The 20,450-nt window shown below is 36.5% G+C and overlaps 1 protein-coding gene across 2 annotated transcripts in view; it reads right to left on the reverse strand.

Moving 5' to 3' along the window:
- Positions 1–20,450, reverse strand: part of LOC121642877 (diacylglycerol kinase theta-like) — a 65,566-nt gene that overhangs the window by 36,802 nt on the left and 8,314 nt on the right. For both annotated transcript variants that reach the window (XM_041989904.1, XM_041989903.1), the window contains exons 4-5: positions 20,218–20,303; positions 17,106–17,231 (exon numbers count right to left, since the gene is read on the reverse strand). In XM_041989904.1, the coding sequence (XP_041845838.1) occupies positions 17,106–17,231; positions 20,218–20,303 (212 nt within the window). The remainder of the gene's footprint in view (positions 1–17,105; positions 17,232–20,217; positions 20,304–20,450) is intronic.

Here is a 20,450-nt window from a genome sequence, read left to right on the forward strand (position 1 = left end):
TCAACTCACATGAAATGGCACAACATGGAAACAATGAAATCCTCCTTTAACCCAAGTGTTTTCTTTCAAATGTGGGCTTTAGAATTCAGAGAAAGGACTTGGAACACGAACAATTAGCAACTGCTGAATGGCTGCTAGCATAACACATGTTTATTGTATTAATGCTTTTTGCTTTACTAATATCAATGTTAACTGAACACATTTAATAAGAACTTCTAAGAAAAGCCAAATATTTTGAAAATGAAAGGGATTCCTTTTCAATTTACTTTTAAAAGTTTAAGAACAGGAGCTACATTAAGCTAGCTTAATAGAGCATAAAAGCTAGCAACAGCTTATGAGTGGCTAGCATGATATATGCTTGTTTTATATATTATCTTCCAACACTTGTTATTGTAGTAATGTCAGAATAACCATAAAACTTTAATCCATCAACTCACATGAAATGGACACAACATGGAAACAATGAAATCCTCCTTTAACCCAAGTGTTTTCTTTCAAATGTGGGCTTTAGAATTCAGAGAAAGGACTTGGAACACGAACAATTAGCAACTGCTGAATGGCTGCTAGCATAACACATGTTTATTGTATTAATGCTTTTTGCTTTACTAATATCATGTTAACTGAACACATTTAATAAGAACTTCTAAGAAAAGCCAAATATTTTGAAAATGAAAGGGATTCCATTTCATTTTACTTTAAAAGTTTAAGAACAGGAGCTACATTAAGCTAGCTTAATAGAGCATAAAAGCTAGCAACAGCTTAAGAGTGGCTAGCATGATATATGCTTGTTTTATATATTATCTTCCACCACTTGTTATTGTAGTAATGTCAGAATAACCATAAAACTTTAATCCATCAACTCACATGAAATGGCACAACATGGAAACAAATGAAATCCTCCTTTAACCCAAGTGTTTTCGTGTAAATGTGGGCTTTAGAATTCAGAGAAAGGACTTGGAACACGAACAATTAGCAACTACTGAATGGCTGCTAGCATAACACATGTTTATTGTATTAATGCTTGTTGCTTTACTAATATCAAGTTAACTGAACACATTTAATAAGAACTTCTAAGAAAAGCCAAATATTTTGAAAATGAAAGGGATTCCATTTCAATTTACTTTTAAAAGTTTAAGAAAAGGAGCTACATTAAGCTAGCTTAATAGAGCATAAAAGCTAGCAACAGCTTAAGAGTGGCTAGCATGATATATGCTTGTTTTATATATTATCTTCCACCACTTGTTATTGTAGTAATGTCAGAATAACCATAAAACTTTAATCCATCAAATCACATGAAATGACACAACATGGAAACAATGAAATCCTCCTTTAACCCAAGTGTTTTCTTTCAAATGTGGGCTTTAGAATTCAGAGAAAGGACTTGGAACACGAACAATTAGCAACTGCTGAATGGCTGCTAGCATAACACATGTTTATTGTATTAATGCTTTTTGCTTTACTAATATCAAGTTAACTGAACACATTTAATAAGAACTTCTAAGAAAAGCCAAATATTTTGAAAATGAAAGGGATTCCATTTCAATTTACTTTTAAAAGTTTAAGAACAGGAGCTACATTAAGCTAGCTTAATAGAGCATAAAAGCTAGCAACAGCTTAAGAGTGGCTAGCATGATATATGCTTGTTTTATATATTATCTTCCACCACTTGTTATTGTAGTAATGTCAGAATAACCATAAAAGTTTAATCCATCAACTCACATGAAATGGCACAACATGGAAACAATGAAATCCTCCTTTAACCCAAGTGTTTTCGTTTAAATGTGGGCTTTAGAATTCAGAGAAAGGACTTGGAACACGAACAATTAGCAACTGCTGAATGGCTGCTAGCATAACACATGTTTATTGTATTAATGCTTTTTGCTTTACTAATATCAAGTTAACTGAACACATTTAATAAGAACTTCTAAGAAAAGCCAAATATTTTGAAAATGAAAGGGATTCCTTTTCAATTTACTTTTAAAAGTTTAAGAAAAGGAGCTACATTAAGCTAGCTTAATAGAGCATAAAAGCTAGCAACAGCTTAAGAGTGGCTAGCATGATATATGCTTGTTTTATATATTATCTTCCACCACTTGTTATTGTAGTAATGTCAGAATAACCATAAAACTTTAATCCATCAACTCACATGAAATGGCACAACATGGAAACAATGAAATCCTCCTTTAACCCAAGTGTTTTCTTTCAAATGTGGGCTTTAGAATTCAGAGAAAGGACTTGGAACACGAACAATTAGCAACTACTGAATGGCTGCTAGCATAACACATGTTTATTGTATTATTTGCTTTTTGCTTTACTAATATCAAGTTAACTGAACACATTTAATAAGAACTTCTAAGAAAAGCCAAATATTTTGAAAATGAAAGGGATTCCTTTTCAATTTACTTTTAAAAGTTTAAGAACAGGAGCTACATTAAGCTAGCTTAATAGAGCATAAAAGCTAGCAACAGCTTAAGAGTGGCTAGCATGATATATGCTTGTTTTATATATTATCTTCCAACACTTGTTATTGTAGTAATGTCAGAATAACCATAAAACTTTAATCCATCAAATCACATGAAATGACACAACATGGAAACAATGAAATCCTCCTTTAACCCAAGTGTTTTCTTTCAAATGTGGGCTTTAGAATTCAGAGAAAGGACTTGGAACACGAACAATTAGCAACTGCTGAATGGCTGCTAGCATAACACATGTTTATTGTATTAATGCTTTTTGCTTTACTAATATCATGTTAACTGAACACATTTAATAAGAACTTCTAAGAAAAGCCAAATATTTTGAAAATGAAAGGGATTCCATTTCATTTTACTTTAAAAGTTTAAGAACAGGAGCTACATTAAGCTAGCTTAATAGAGCATAAAAGCTAGCAACAGCTTAAGAGTGGCTAGCATGATATATGCTTGTTTTATATATTATCTTCCACCACTTGTTATTGTAGTAATGTCAGAATAACCATAAAACTTTAATCCATCAACTCACATGAAATGGCACAACATGGAAACAAAGAAATCCTCCTTTAACCCAAGTGTTTTCGTGTAAATGTGGGCTTTAGAATTCAGAGAAAGGACTTGGAACACGAACAATTAGCAACTACTGAATGGCTGCTAGCATAACACATGTTTATTGTATTAATGCTTGTTGCTTTACTAATATCAAGTTAACTGAACACATTTAATAAGAACTTCTAAGAAAAGCCAAATATTTTGAAAATGAAAGGGATTCCATTTCAATTTACTTTTAAAAGTTTAAGAAAAGGAGCTACATTAAGCTAGCTTAATAGAGCATAAAAGCTAGCAACAGCTTAAGAGTGGCTAGCATGATATATGCTTGTTTTATATATTATCTTCCACCACTTGTTATTGTAGTAATGTCAGAATAACCATAAAACTTTAATCCATCAAATCACATGAAATGACACAACATGGAAACAATGAAATCCTCCTTTAACCCAAGTGTTTTCTTTCAAATGTGGGCTTTAGAATTCAGAGAAAGGACTTGGAACACGAACAATTAGCAACTGCTGAATGGCTGCTAGCATAACACATGTTTATTGTATTAATGCTTTTTGCTTTACTAATATCATGTTAACTGAACACATTTAATAAGAACTTCTAAGAAAAGCCAAATATTTTGAAAATGAAAGGGATTCCATTTCAATTTACTTTTAAAAGTTTAAGAACAGGAGCTACATTAAGCTAGCTTAATAGAGCATAAAAGCTAGCAACAGCTTAAGAGTGGCTAGCATGATATATGCTTGTTTTATATATTATCTTCCACCACTTGTTATTGTAGTAATGTCAGAATAACCATAAAACTTTAATCCATCAACTCACATGAAATGGCACAACATGGAAACAATGAAATCCTCCTTTAACCCAAGTGTTTTCGTTTAAATGTGGGCTTTAGAATTCAGAGAAAGGACTTGGAACACGAACAATTAGCAACTGCTGAATGGCTGCTAGCATAACACATGTTTATTGTATTAATGCTTTTTGCTTTACTAATATCATGTTAACTGAACACATTTAATAAGAACTTCTAAGAAAAGCCAAATATTTTGAAAATGAAAGGGATTCCATTTCAATTTACTTTTAAAAGTTTAAGAACAGGAGCTACATTAAGCTAGCTTAATAGAGCATAAAAGCTAGCAACAGCTTAAGAGTGGCTAGCATGATATATGCTTGTTTTATATATTATCTTCCAACACTTGTTATTGTAGTAATGTCAGAATAACCATAAAACTTTAATCCATCAACTCACATGAAATGACACAACATGGAAACAATGAAATCCTCCTTTAACCCAAGTGTTTTCGTTTAAATGTGGGCTTTAGAATTCAGAGAAAGGACTTGGAACACGAACAATTAGCAACTGCTGAATGGCTGCTAGCATAACACATGTTTATTGTATTAATGCTTTTTGCTTTACTAATATCAAGTTAACTGAACACATTTAATAAGAACTTCTAAGAAAAGCCAAATATTTTGAAAATGAAAGGGATTCCATTTCAATTTACTTTTAAAAGTTTAAGAAAAGGAGCTACATTAAGCTAGCTTAATAGAGCATAAAAGCTAGCAACAGCTTAAGAGTGGCTAGCATGATATATGCTTGTTTTATATATTATCTTCCACCACTTGTTATTGTAGTAATGTCAGAATAACCATAAAACTTTAATCCATCAACTCACATGAAATGGCACAACATGGAAACAATGAAATCCTCCTTTAACCCAAGTGTTTTCTTTCAAATGTGGGCTTTAGAATTCAGAGAAAGGACTTGGAACACGAACAATTAGCAACTGCTGAATGGCTGCTAGCATAACACATGTTTATTGTATTAATGCTTTTTGCTTTACTAATATCAATGTTAACTGAACACATTTAATAAGAACTTCTAAGAAAAGCCAAATATTTTGAAAATGAAAGGGATTCCATTTTCAATTTACTTTTAAAAGTTTAAGAACAGGAGCTACATTAAGCTAGCTTAATAGAGCATAAAAGCTAGCAACAGCTTAAGAGTGGCTAGCATGATATATGCTTGTTTTATATATTATCTTCCAACACTTGTTATTGTAGTAATGTCAGAATAACCATAAAAGTTTAATCCATCAACTCACATGAAATGACACAACATGGAAACAATGAAATCCTCCTTTAACCCAAGTGTTTTCGTTTAAATGTGGGCTTTAGAATTCAGAGAAAGGACTTGGAACACAAACAATTAGCAACTGCTGAATGGCTGCTAGCATAACACATGTTTATTGTATTAATGCTTTTTGCTTTACTAATATCATGTTAACTGAACACATTTAATAAGAACTTCTAAGAAAAGCCAAATATTTTGAAAATGAAAGGGATTCCATTTCAATTTACTTTTAAAAGTTTAAGAACAGGAGCTACATTAAGCTAGCTTAATAGAGCATAAAAGCTAGCAACAGCTTAAGAGTGGCTAGCATGATATATGCTTGTTTTATATATTATCTTCCAACACTTGTTATTGTAGTAATGTCAGAATAACCATAAAACTTTAATCCATCAACTCACATGAAATGACACAACATGGAAACAATGAAATCCTCCTTTAACCCAAGTGTTTTCGTTTAAATGTGGGCTTTAGAATTCAGAGAAAGGACTTGGAACACGAACAATTAGCAACTGCTGAATGGCTGCTAGCATAACACATGTTTATTGTATTAATGCTTTTTGCTTTACTAATATCATGTTAACTGAACACATTTAATAAGAACTTCTAAGAAAAGCCAAATATTTTGAAAATGAAAGGGATTCCATTTCAATTTACTTTTAAAAGTTTAAGAAAAGGAGCTACATTAAGCTAGCTTAATAGAGCATAAAAGCTAGCAACAGCTTAAGAGTGGCTAGCATGATATATGCTTGTTTTATATATTATCTTCCACCACTTGTTATTGTAGTAATGTCAGAATAACCATAAAACTTTAATCCATCAAATCACATGAAATGACACAACATGGAAACAATGAAATCCTCCTTTAACCCAAGTGTTTTCTTTCAAATGTGGGCTTTAGAATTCAGAGAAAGGACTTGGAACACGAACAATTAGCAACTGCTGAATGGCTGCTAGCATAACACATGTTTATTGTATTAATGCTTTTTGCTTTACTAATATCATGTTAACTGAACACATTTAATAAGAACTTCTAAGAAAAGCCAAATATTTTGAAAATGAAAGGGATTCCATTTCAATTTACTTTTAAAAGTTTAAGAAAAGGAGCTACATTAAGCTAGCTTAATAGAGCATAAAAGCTAGCAACAGCTTAAGAGTGGCTAGCATGATATATGCTTGTTTTATATATTATCTTCCACCACTTGTTATTGTAGTAATGTCAGAATAACCATAAAACTTTAATCCATCAACTCACTAAAATTGGCACAACATGGAAACAATGAAATCCTCCTTTAACCCAAGTGTTTTCTTTTAAATGTGGGCTTTAGAATTCAGAGAAAGGACTTGGAACACGAACAATTAGCAACTGCTGAATGGCTGCTAGCATAACACATGTTTATTGTATTAATGCTTTTTGCTTTACTAATATCAAGTTAACTGAACACATTTAATAAGAACTTCTAAGAAAAGCCAAATATTTTGAAAATGAAAGGGATTCCATTTCAATTTACTTTTAAAAGTTTAAGAACAGGAGCTACATTAAGCTAGCTTAATAGAGCATAAAAGCTAGCAACAGCTTAAGAGTGGCTAGCATGATATATGCTTGTTTTATATATTATCTTCCACCACTTGTTATTGTAGTAATGTCAGAATAACCATAAAACTTTAATCCATCAAATCACATGAAATGGCACAACATGGAAACAATGAAATCCTCCTTTAACCCAAGTGTTTTCTTTCAAATGTGGGCTTTAGAATTCAGAGAAAGGACTTGGAACACGAACAATTAGCAACTGCTGAATGGCTGCTAGCATAACACATGTTTATTGTATTAATGCTTTTTGCTTTACTAATATCATGTTAACTGAACACATTTAATAAGAACTTCTAAGAAAAGCCAAATATTTTGAAAATGAAAGGGATTCCATTTCAATTTACTTTTAAAAGTTTAAGAAAAGGAGCTACATTAAGCTAGCTTAATAGAGCATAAAAGCTAGCAACAGCTTAAGAGTGGCTAGCATGATATATGCTTGTTTTATATATTATCTTCCAACACTTGTTATTGTAGTAATGTCAGAATAACCATAAAACTTTAATCCATCAACTCACATGAAATGACACAACATGGAAACAATGAAATCCTCCTTTAACCCAAGTGTTTTCTTTCAAATGTGGGCTTTAGAATTCAGAGAAAGGACTTGGAACACGAACAATTAGCAACTGCTGAATGGCTGCTAGCATAACACATGTTTATTGTATTAATGCTTTTTGCTTTACTAATATCATGTTAACTGAACACATTTAATAAGAACTTCTAAGAAAAGCCAAATATTTTGAAAATGAAAGGGATTCCATTTCAATTTACTTTTAAAAGTTTAAGAACAGGAGCTACATTAAGCTAGCTTAATAGAGCATAAAAGCTAGCAACAGCTTAAGAGTGGCTAGCATGATATATGCTTGTTTTATATATTATCTTCCAACACTTGTTATTGTAGTAATGTCAGAATAACAATAAAACTTTAATCCATTAACTGACGTGAAATGGCACAACATGGAAACAATGAAATCCTCCTTTAACCCAAGTGTTTTCGTTTAAATGTGGGCTTTAGAATTCAGAGAAAGGACTTGGAACACGAACAATTAGCAACTACTGAATGGCTGCTAGCATAACACATGTTTATTGTATTAATGCTTTTTGCTTTACTAATATCATGTTAACTGAACACATTTAATAAGAACTTCTAAGAAAAGCCAAATATTTTGAAAATGAAAGGGATTCCATTTCAATTTACTTTTAAAAGTTTAAGAAAAGGAGCTACATTAAGCTAGCTTAATAGAGCATAAAAGCTAGCAACAGCTTAAGAGTGGCTAGCATGATATATGCTTGTTTTATATATTATCTTCCACCACTTGTTATTGTAGTAATGTCAGAATAACCATAAAACTTTAATCCATCAAATCACATGAAATGGACACAACATGGAAACAATGAAATCCTCCTTTAACCCAAGTGTTTTCTTTCAAATGTGGGCTTTAGAATTCAGAGAAAGGACTTGGAACACGAACAATTAGCAACTGCTGAATGGCTGCTAGCATAACACATGTTTATTGTATTAATGCTTTTTGCTTTACTAATATCATGTTAACTGAACACATTTAATAAGAACTTCTAAGAAAAGCCAAATATTTTGAAAATGAAAGGGATTCCATTTCAATTTACTTTTAAAAGTTTAAGAAAAGGAGCTACATTAAGCTAGCTTAATAGAGCATAAAAGCTAGCAACAGCTTAAGAGTGGCTAGCATGATATATGCTTGTTTTATATATTATCTTCCAACACTTGTTATTGTAGTAATGTCAGAATAACCATAAAACTTTAATCCATTAAACTCACATGAAATGGACACAACATGGAAACAATGAAATCCTCCTTTAACCCAAGTGTTTTCTTTCAAATGTGGGCTTTAGAATTCAGAGAAAGGACTTGGAACACGAACAATTAGCAACTGCTGAATGGCTGCTAGCATAACACATGTTTATTGTATTAATGCTTTTTGCTTTACTAATATCAATGTTAACTGAAACACATTTAATAAGAACTTCTAAGAAAAGCCAAATATTTTGAAAATGAAAGGGATTCCATTTCAATTTACTTTTAAAAGTTTAAGAAAAGGAGCTACATTAAGCTAGCTTAATAGAGCATAAAAGCTAGCAACAGCTTAAGAGTGGCTAGCATGATATATGCTTGTTTTATATATTATCTTCCAACACATGTTATTGTAGTAATGTCAGAATAACCATAAAACTTTAATCCATTAACTGAAGTGAAATGGCACAACATGCAAACAAAGAAATCCTCCTTTAACCCAAGTGTTTTCTTTCAAATGTGGGCTTTAGAATTCAGAGAAAGGACTTGGAACACGAACAATTAGCAACTGCTGAATGGCTGCTAGCATAACACATGTTTATTGTATTAATGCTTTTTGCTTTACTAATATCATGTTAACTGAACACATTTAATAAGAACTTCTAAGAAAAGCCAAATATTTTGAAAATGAAAGGGATTCCATTTCAATTTACTTTTAAAAGTTTAAGAACAGGAGCTACATTAAGCTAGCTTAATAGAGCATAAAAGCTAGCAACAGCTTAAGAGTGGCTAGCATGATATATGCTTGTTTTATATATTATCTTCCAACACTTGTTATTGTAGTAATGTCAGAATAACAATAAAACTTTAATCCATTAACTGACGTGAAATGGCACAACATGGAAACAATGAAATCCTCCTTTAACCCAAGTGTTTTCGTTTAAATGTGGGCTTTAGAATTCAGAGAAAGGACTTGGAACACGAACAATTAGCAACTGCTGAATGGCTGCTAGCATAACACATGTTTATTGTATTAATGCTTTTTGCTTTACTAATATCAAGTTAACTAAACACATTTAATAAGAACTTCTAAGAAAAGCCAAATATTTTGAAAATGAAAGGGATTCCATTTCAATTTACTTTTAAAAGTTTAAGAACAGGAGCTACATTAAGCTAGCTTAATAGAGCCAAACAACTTTAACCGATGTACTCACTAAAATGTCACTAGAAGGGAGAAAAATTGTTTTTAATCTTGAGTGTTTTCTGTCAAACATAAGCTTCAGAATTCAGAGAAAGGACGTTTGAACACGAACAATTAGCAACTGCTCAACGGCTGTTAGACACATGCTTAAGAACAAGTTTACATATTTTTAACAGTCTGAAAAGATAGAAAAAGTTAGAATAGAAGGTAGAAAATAAACAACAAGTGCAATCAAAGCTAAACAGAGAATCTAAACAGCTGCTACACCTGGAAAGAACCAGGAAACATCTTAAAGGCTACTAACAGAACACAACAGGTCCTCTATAGGGCCTACCATGAGAAGAAAAACTGTAAAAACCATGAACAGCAACGACCACAACAGAACTAGTATGTGTGCGTGGGTGTATGTCTGCGTGTGTGTGTGCAAGGGTGTGGGTGTATGTGTATGTAGGTTTGTGTAATAGGCATTAGGGGTGAGTTGTGCTGAGTGATGCAGCTGTGCCCTCTCCAAGGATCAGAGGCAGACCGAGAGGCCCCAATCCCCGGGCAACCAGCCACCACCACAGAAAACAGAATCGAGACAGCCAACCACAGAAACGGCCTCGCATCCAGACAGAAAACTGCCCACAGGAGGAGAAGATGGAAACAGTCGCAGCAAGGAGCATCCGGAGTATTTCTCCTGCTCCAGTGTTACACGGAGAACTCATGACCATTGCAGGAACACACACAGCCAAACAAGTTGGATCTACCATCATTGTAGGCAGTTCTGAGGCATACTGTTTCTAGTGGATCCAATGTTTGTTTGTTTTTTTTTTAAATCAACATTTTTTTATTTTGTCTATTGTATAATGTCTTTTTTACTTTGTGTTTGAGCTGCTTTAACAGTGAAATTTCCCCACCGTAGGATCAATAAAAGATCTTATCTGAGATCTGTTACTTTAAAATATTTAGAGTGACTCTGCGGTCTTCATCAGGACATTTAAAAGGTTTATTTTTTCTGTCCTGAGTGTTTTTTATCACCACATTTCAGAAAATTTGTCTGTGATCAGGTTTGAAAATGTGAAACTACTTCCCAGCAGGTTGTAGCTGTCACATGATTAGGTCTGTCTCGATAAGCAATAAGTCAATTAATTGCACGGTAAGAAAAAATGAGCGCAATAAGTTTGCCGGCTGCGATCATTTTTATTAGTCCCCCCCCCTATGTTACTTTACCATAGACTGTGTATGACAACAGGTTTCACTATGGAGTATTTCGACTGAACGTTCTGGTTTCTTGCGGAGTGATCTCTCTATAGTCATACTTGACAGCAGCTTGTTGCAGCACAAGACCGTGGTGAAGCACCAGTGCAAGCCGGTATGTCGCATTTGTTTTGCAGGGCTGCTAACACACATTGGCCGTGAGACTCGTGCATTTAAGTGGCTTCTCACCCTCTCGTGCTAAACCTCTGATTCTAATGCTGAAATATGTAAATAAGTTGAATGGAGAAAAAATAGCTGAGAGCACTTCCTCATTTATTGTTTAGCTGCTCCCCATATGTAAGCCTACGACGTCAGTACAAAGCCCCCCACTTCCTAGTCTACCGTAATAACCCCTGTAATGCGCAGTCACATTACATAAATAGAGTCAGCCTATATACTACCGCATATGACAAAACACACATCAAGAGCAATGCCAGCTAATTGAGAGGATCGATAGGATTCCCAGTTGGCCGCATTACTTTAGGGCTGGTGTCCCGGCGTGTGCGAAAAAGTCGCAGTATCACGTCGCAGCAGCACGTCGCAGCAGCACGGTTCACTCACTGCTCATAGATCAGTTTCACACGCAGCGATGAGGGGAGACATTTCAGCTTTACAAACGATATGCAGTATATATATATATATATATATATATACATATATATATATATATATATATATATGTATATATATATATTTATACAATGATACTAACTGGCAGTTTTGCCGGTTTTCCCTGTCTGAGCCAAGGTTATTATTGTTAACAAAAACTAACGAAAACTAAAACAAAAAAAACAAAACATTCTCATTAACTGAAATAAAAATAAAAACGAGAGTTTAAAAAAATGTGCTTCGTTTTCGTTTCTTGTAAATTTATTTCATACATAAGCCCTCAGGGTTGATATGAAATCCATTTATTTTGCTTTGCCGGATTTACGCCAGGTGTCTGCATCGTACAGCACCCAAGGGTCCGTGAATTCATGTGTCAACAACGTGTCCGTCCGCGCTGGCTAATGTGATGCTACGGAGAAAGTTAGGAGAAAGCGGCAGAATCCTATTTGGGATTTCTTTCATTATGACCATGCCAAAGATAAAAGTGCCTTGTAGAAGAAGCATGTGGAAGGAAAAACCATGAATCTGAAAGTCCATTTGAAAAGCTGCACAAGTAAGGTAACCAGGAGTACCTGGACAAGGTAGCCTCTCTGCTCCCTCCCTGGAGAGAGAAGCTTCAGACAGGCTGAACAGCATGGGGAGGGAACAGGAGTCACAGGCACACTGTCAGTTACACACACACACAGTCTTGCACACGCACACACACACGCAAACACACACAGTCATACACAAAATCTTGAAAAGCTGAATTTGAGAAGCTTAAATTAATTTTTGTTTACAATGTTGGACAGCAGGTTATGCATGTTTAGCACAGAAGGCAAGGCAGTTTATTTGTATATGGATTTAAAAGTGTCTACATTTGGTGAAAATTTTATCTCCACTGGCAGTTTGTTCCACTTGTTTGCAGCATAACAGATAAATGCTGCTTCTCCATGTTTAGTCTGGACTCTGGTCTGGACTAGTTGACCAAAGTCTTTGGATCTAAAAGCTCTGCTAGGTTTATATTCTCTCAGATCACAGATGTATTCTGGGCCTAAACCATTGTGGGATTTGTAAATCGTCAGAAGGGTTTTAAAATTTATTCTGTGACTGACTGGAAGCCAGTGTAAAGGTTTCAAAACTGATGTGATGTGTTCAGATCGCTTAGTCCAGGTTAAAACTCTAGCAGCAGCGTTTTGGTGAGCTGCAGATGTTTAATGCTCTTTTTAGGAAGTCCTGTTAAAAGACCATTACAGTAATCCAGTCTACTGGAGATGGATTCATAGATGATTTTCTCTTGGTCTTTCTGGGAGACTAAACTTTTAATTCTGAAAAGAAAAGCACATCAGCATCCAGCTGAGATATATCAGTATCTTAACCAGCTGCTGGTTCTGTGTTCTACCAGACACGTTCACTTTCAGTGTCTAAAATATTCGCTGCTTTATTATGTCCAGTATAACGTGAGGTTCTGTTCTGTTAATCAGCTGCAGTGATTTGTACTAAAGTTGCTGCAACTCTAGTGCAATTCTTTATGCAGTTAATTATGAATTGTTTCATCTGAATGAATTAAACCTCTGGTCTAGAGTTTGTTGGGTTTTTCAGGTTGTTCATGATTAGTCAGATTGAGCTCCTTTAGACTCCTGGCTGCCAAGGTCTGTGGACTGTCTCTTGAATGGATTCATGTTATGTTGATGTGTGCCTTTAGCATATTGGTTATGTTGATTTTGACCTATCACACTATCTCAGAAGCAGCATTGCACACATTTTTTACTTAAGGCTGCTATCTTTTGGGCTGTTGTATTTGATTTGTCGACGGTTGTATCTAGTTAAGTTTATCATAGTTTATTATACGGTGCTTATTCTGATTATTTTGAATTTTGCACCTGACAAATACCCTAATTTAGAAAAAACAAACAAAATACTAAAACTAACACTAAAACTAATAAAAACTAAACTAAAACTGAGCATTTTTTAAAGAAGAAAACTAATAAAAACTAGAAGATTTGCTCTAAAAACTAATTAAAACTAAGTGAATTTGAAAATAAAAAGATCAGGGCTGTCCAAAGTCGGTCCTCGAAGGCCGCTGTCCCGCAGGTTTAGGATGTTTTCTACTGCAGCAACTGAATCAAATTAATGGATCAACATGCTTGGGCAGTATTTGACAACAAGCTGTTGAGGAGAGCTATTTAATTTCAATCAGGTGTGTTGTAGAAGGAAAACATTTAAAACATGCAGGCAGTGGTATTTGAGGACCGGAATTGAGATTTAGTCTTCATCTCACGTGTCATGTTCACACTGTAATGCTGTAGTGGGTATGGCGACCTGATGTAGTTGCAGGGTTTGTGGATACATGTATCAGCAGAGCTGATTTAAAGATTGATGAGATTTAAATCTTGTTTATTACATGCACATGTGATTTGCATGTACGAAGCTAATGAAGGTTGTAAAAAAGGAGGAAACGCTGTTATCTAACTGTAAAGAATAAACACATTCTTTAAAAACCTGTATGTTGACCAGTGTATGAGCTATCCTGTCTAACTCGATGATTTCAGGATGGTCTTCATTCCAACATCCTTCATCCCAACAGCTAAAAACTTTCAGGTTTGTCAGGAATTTTCATTTCTGTCGGTACATTTATTTCATCATTGTGGAGCTTTAACGTAAAAAGAAGATCAACCAAATGTTTTGTACCTCACTAGTTTACAGTCTCCTCGAGCTGACCTCACTGGTACAGTTTTAACTTGGTTCAAGTCTCCACAGGAATATTGATTTATCAGCTTTGAATAGACAAAAGCGGACTTACGGTGCTCCCCAAGGTTCAGTTTTAGGTTAATTTCTTTTTAATCTATACATGTTGCACCTTGGGAACATCATCAGAAGACACAGCATAAACTTCCAGAGTTATGTCGATGATATACAGCTTTATATTTCTGTGTCTCCTGATGACATTCGTCCTAATGATACACTTCTTATTTTAGATATCAATACATGGATGGCATACAAGTTTTTTCTGGACAGACTGAAGTTTTAGTAAATGGCCCTGAAGCATGCAGAGGAACTGTCTTTAAAGCTTAAATAACTTTATTTTAAATCATCATAAGTAGTAATTAGTAGTAATAGTTATTTTTTAGTTAATTTACATTTTATAGCTCATATAATACTAAAGACAGGGTTCTTTTACCCAAAGAATATTGCCAGCTTTTAAAGTTCTTTCTGCTTTCAGTTTATGAAGCTGCCAGAGTCCTCAGGTCCTCAGCAGCTCATCTTTTGGGACTAAACCATATGGAGAAGCATCATTTAGTTATTACATGCACATCCTTTTTTTATCGAACCACCTTCCTGGGGAACTGAGGGCAGCTGGGAGTGTGTTGACATTTTTAAAGTCTTAAGACTTACCTTTTTATTAAAGCTTAAATTAAATACTGTTATTATTAAATATCATTAGTGTAGTGATAGCGGTTTCAGTTAACTCCATTGTGTGGATCCCAAGCATCTGTTTGGATGTTATTTAATCTTGAAATTCGGCATAATTAGGGGCGTGTCCTTTTGATTGACAGGTATCCAATATCCACGGAAAGAAGGGAGAGTGCAGCACAAACGCGGTTTTTAGCCGGCTAACAGCGTACCTTAGCTTAAGCCCGCCTATCTCTGTTAGCTGGTTATCTACCGTTGCTCGGGGTTAGCTCGGTTAGCTCTTAGCTACAGGCAGCTCGGAGTTTGATGGCTGTCAATCATCCACCCCCACCTTCACAGTCCTCCTCTCAGTTCCACCTCTTTGCCCATTTTTCGAATTTTCCGGGACTAACGACACGTGTGACGCTACCGGGATGGTGACGGTGGGAACACCCAACGAGCTTCACTTCTGCTCTTCAGAAACCTATGGGTGACGTCACGGAGGCTCCGTCCATCTTTTATATACGGCCTATGGTGGATCCTTGTGTCTGTGTGTGTATGACTCGCGGGTTTGTGGTTGGTGGATTTGGATAAGTAAAGTGATGTGGCTACGATGTGGCTTTATTTTTCATCCTTTTTTATGTTTATTGTTCCTTTTTTTATTTTTACTGTCTTTATGGACGATGGAAACAATTTTGTTACAAATTTTTGGTCCAGTTTCCTCAATTTTTTTCATGATACCACTGCACACCATGCTGAGCTTTGTCAGGTTTTCAGCTAGCAGCTCTTTGGGAATCACCTCATTGCTGCTAAAATGTTGTCTTTGCTGTTTTTTTTTTTCAGAGATGAAACTAAAGAAATTAAAACAACTTGTACCTTTGTGAAAGGCTGCTAATATTAAATATCCAGTTTAGAACTGGCTCTTCGCTAAGTTGTCTGTTATGTGTTGATGCAACCGTGGGTCTGCACACTTCGAAGTGCGGATTCGTCGGCCACATACGTCATCGCGGTGCGCGAAGTACTGTCCCAATTCACAGAATTTGAAGGACCCTCCGAATCCACCCTTCGAATCCGCACTTCGTTTGGCCTCAAACGAAGGATGCTTGTGATGCATCCTTCGCGGCCTCTTTTCTCCCACAATTCGTTGCGCACAGGACGGTGGCGAATCAGCAACCTCACAAGAGTCTTATTAAGTTTAAATAAAGTTTTATTTAAAAAAAGTTCGTTTATTTAACTACACCTTAGTATATACGTTACAAAATCAAGTACATTTAAAGCATGTTTGTTAAATGGCGACATTAAAATTCGGTAATATTTGATATTCAGATACTTTTAAGGGGTTAATTAAGTGTGTACCGGCTGGAAAACAACAGAGCCTCAAACCGTTTTTTTTTTTTTTTAACTGTCGGTGTTGCCGCTCCGTGTTCAGCGTCTACTGACGTTTCCTACGAGTAATTTCTGAGGTTTAAGTGATTAAACGTCCTGTGTTGTTGCTATGGGAAATTCTTGTAGACTAGGTAGGCTGTCCCATTTCACGAACGTTAAGCAGACTTCGAAGTGTGTAGACTACGGAGGACACTCTGTAGCCTACGTAGTCTGCGCACTTCGAAGTGTGCAGACCCTGAATTGGGACACAGCTCGTTTCACCTCTTGACTTAGGAGTCTCTTTTTTCTGCCTGAATGAATCAAATGTCAGAGTTAAGTTCCTCTGAAAATGTTCAGGTACAAAAACTGAGCTGAAAATTTGGGGGAAAGCTGAAAATGTTCAAAGATCAAAACCACTTTAGAAGATTACAACAAAGTCAGAGATGAAGATTTGAGGATCAGGACTGTTAATAAATTGCTAAATTACAGCATTTGTCACAACTGGACTAAGCAAGAAGAAACAATTTCAACTTTCCAAAGAATGTTGAATAATTCATAATTAATTCTTTTTCATGAATTATAGGCTAAATGTTTGCTTTAAAAAGTGGGATGTCTCTTTATTCTTCCTTATTCTAATGTTAAATTTCCCATAAAACAATGTGTTTGAACCTACTAGATGCTATAAGAAGCAGAAATTCTGTGAACGAGAAGCTCTAACTGGAGGAAAAACCAGTCAGAAGCTGCTTTTCCTTTAGAACACTGCTGATCGTCCATCGTCAGCTGATACTCACCGTGATGCCGCACCACTCGCACCTCATCCCCGCCAGGACGTCAGACGACCCGCACGAACGCCGACAAACATCACACCTTGCCGCCGACAGCAGGTTCCCCTCCCTCCAGTGATGGTGGAACGTGCCCTGCAGGAAGACGGCTCTGTTCATTAGATCCTGGTTCATTTAATGGAGGAAATAAATATAATGAAAAGCATCTCGGTTTGAGTTTTAGGATTTATTTTCTCATATCCTTAAAACATTCAGCTACAATTCCATAAAAGCTGGGAAGCTGGATGGACGCAGGAAGCCTGATTTAAAATCATTTCAGCAGTATGTGTAACAAACATCTCGGTCAGTGTGAACCCGATGGATCAGGCATCAACTGAACTGTGCTGCTTCCTATTGGTTCTGAGTGACAGTCTAACCCAGTCTGGGAGCTTTCAGCTGCTGGTTTCCTGTCACTCATGCTGCTGCTGAACTGGTTTTCTCCCCGACTGCCATCATCAGCTCTGCTGGAGCTCCCAGCTGCAGGCCATTGATTTTAATCGATGACTGTGACCGATCAATCAGCAGCATCTGAGCCATACGCAGCAAACAGACAGACGTCTTTATTCAGAGCTCACAGGGAGTCTTTGATCAGCTGATCAGTCAGACAGAACCAATCAATAACACTCACATGCGTCATTAACCTGAAAGCACAAACACAACAGTCTGCTGAACAAAGAATGAATCAACTCCAGGAAGGAGATATTCTTCAAGTAGGGTCCTACGAAATCTGTCTTATTTTTTCCAAAAAACTGCGTTTTACTCTAAACTCATGTTTTCACGAGGCATGTGTCTAATCATGTGGTGGATGTATAATTTCTACAGTTCAATAGAAAACTATAACAAAATATTTCTATTTCAGCTCCAGAGGCCTTCTAGCTCTAGAGAGGAAAGGGGCTCAGAAACAGAAGACTTGACCTGAAAAAGTTCTCGAGACTGGGATTCGAACCGATGCCAGCGGCATGGAGGAGCTGTGGTCAGCCTATACGAGTCGTCTGCTCAACCAGATGAGATTAGAACCATAAATATCTTTTTTTCCAAATGCACCAGGCTCATCCAGGCTCTCCTCCTCTACTACACCACTGATTGACTGTTTGTAAATCTGTTGTTAAAGACCCACTCCATAACTTTTAGACCTTAAAACTCAGCCTCCCACGGCTGAGAAACCGAACTATGCAACTTTTTCATCCGGGGTGTTTCAGCTGAGTTTCGCTTTGCGCACTAGTTACACTCCAGCAAGCAGATGTAAACGAACCGGCCGTTTTGAAAACACTGTGGCTGATTCAGCAAAGGAAGAAAGGAAAAGAGAGCCAGAGACAGAATAAGAGATAAGATAGCATAAGAGCTCACAGTACAGGTATAATGCAAAATGGATGCCGAATTAGCCGTTGATAGGAGGCACGTCACTGAAAAACTGGCAAAAGTTAAGTCGTGCATCTTTAAGATCCCCCTCTTTAGATTAGCTTTCCATCCAGTGTGAGCTGTTGATTCTATGCTGATATTTTTTTTATCTTGTCTTTCGTTTTAAAGCTTTTATGTGTTTTTTAGAGTTCAGAACTTGTTTCATTTTTACTTTTTAGATATCTGATTCATTTGACTTATTACTAAAGCATTATCTGTGTTCCTATTTTCTGCACTTTGGTCAGTGGTAGCCACTGTTTTTAAAGTGATATATAAATAAAGTTTATTTAGATGAGTAGTTTTGTGGACATGGACTGATATTTTTCCCACGGATCTTCTTCAGCCTCCAGCTGTGCCTCAAACAACTGAGTCTGATAGAAGCTGTTTTCGTTTTCTGGCGTGTCTTGTTGTCATGCTTCATCATAAACATAGGTAGTTTTCCCATTCTTTTCTAGATACAAGCATTTCTTCATTTCTTGGACAACTTTTGAGTTTCTGTTGGTCTCCACCATCGCTGACTTACTGGGAAAGACGTGAGGTATGTTGAGTTCAAACTGTCAGAAATTAAATGTATGTTTTTTGAAAAGAAATGGCACTTTGACTCAGTAATCCACACCTACATCTGCACTCAGCTGGATTACTGTGATTTATTGTATTGGGGGTGTATTTAGGGGTCCTTGGCTCATTTCCAGATGGTACAAAATGCTGCTGCGCATCTTTACACTGGTAGTATTGCTTCAACGTGACCCAAACCCTGGCAGATTTTCTCAGCGAGTCATCCCCTAACAACAGCTAATCCAGAATCCATCTTGCATCCTGCCTGTACTCTGAGATCTCTCCAGCCAGCAACAGTCTGACGTTGACTCTTGTCTTATCTCTTGCTCTGTCGCTTTCTCTCTTTCTTCAGTTCTCTTCTTTCAATAGTGTCCACTTGCGTTTCTGGGTGTTCATTTAAAATGACAGATGTGTTGATATCCAGTTGCTAGAATGTGAATTGGTGCGTAAAGTGAAACTCAGCTGTAGCGTCATGCAGCATTCTGGAACAAAAGTTATGAAGTGTGGTTTCTCAGCCTCGAGATGCTGCTGCGCAACAACAGCTTTAGATACGTAAATAATAAATGTCACTGTGCTACAAAGGAAAGTCAGAAATGCATGTTTTTAAAGATAGTGCTACTTCAAATTTTTTCATTTCATTTTAAAGGCATCCATTTTCTTTACCACTTAGTCCAGTTAAGGGTCACGGGGAAGCTGGAGCCTATCCCAGCAATTAACAGGCGAGGGGCAGGTACACCTGGACAGGTCTCCAGTCCATCGCAGGGCCAACACAGAGAGAAAAACAACCATTCACACCCACTCCTAGACAGAATTTATAGTGACCAATTAACCCAACATGCATGTCTTTGGATGGTGGGAGGAGGCCGGTGTACCCATTTAGAACCCACGCATACACGGGTAGACCATGCAAACTCCACACAGAAAGGCCCCTGTTCAAACCTCCCCCAGCCAAGGCTCAAACCAGCAACCAGTGGGCTTGCTGTGAGGTCGCGATGATAACCACCACACCACCGTGCAGCCCTATATTTTCAGAACATGACAGAACCCTCTGATCTGGACTGAACCTGAAAACAGTTTCACCCTGTCAGAACCAGACAAACTTCCTTTAACAGCTTGAGGTTTAACTCACCTGCTGCAGAGTCCCGTCCAGGTGACAGCTGCGACAGTCGGCACAGCTGAAGGCAGCGCAGTCGGCGTGGACGTGAAGCTCGCACACTGAAACACACACACACACACACCCGCGGTGGTGATGACATGCAACATGAGCCGACCACATCAGAACACAGAGCTGTAACTACAGCTCAGGTAAAGCCTGTCACGTGTTTCCTGTCTCTGTTTTCCTGCAGCTGTTTTTTTTAATGC

The sequence above is a fragment of the Melanotaenia boesemani genome, chromosome 7 (genome assembly GCF_017639745.1).
Source record: "Melanotaenia boesemani isolate fMelBoe1 chromosome 7, fMelBoe1.pri, whole genome shotgun sequence".
Lineage (NCBI taxonomy): Eukaryota > Metazoa > Chordata > Actinopteri > Atheriniformes > Melanotaeniidae > Melanotaenia > Melanotaenia boesemani.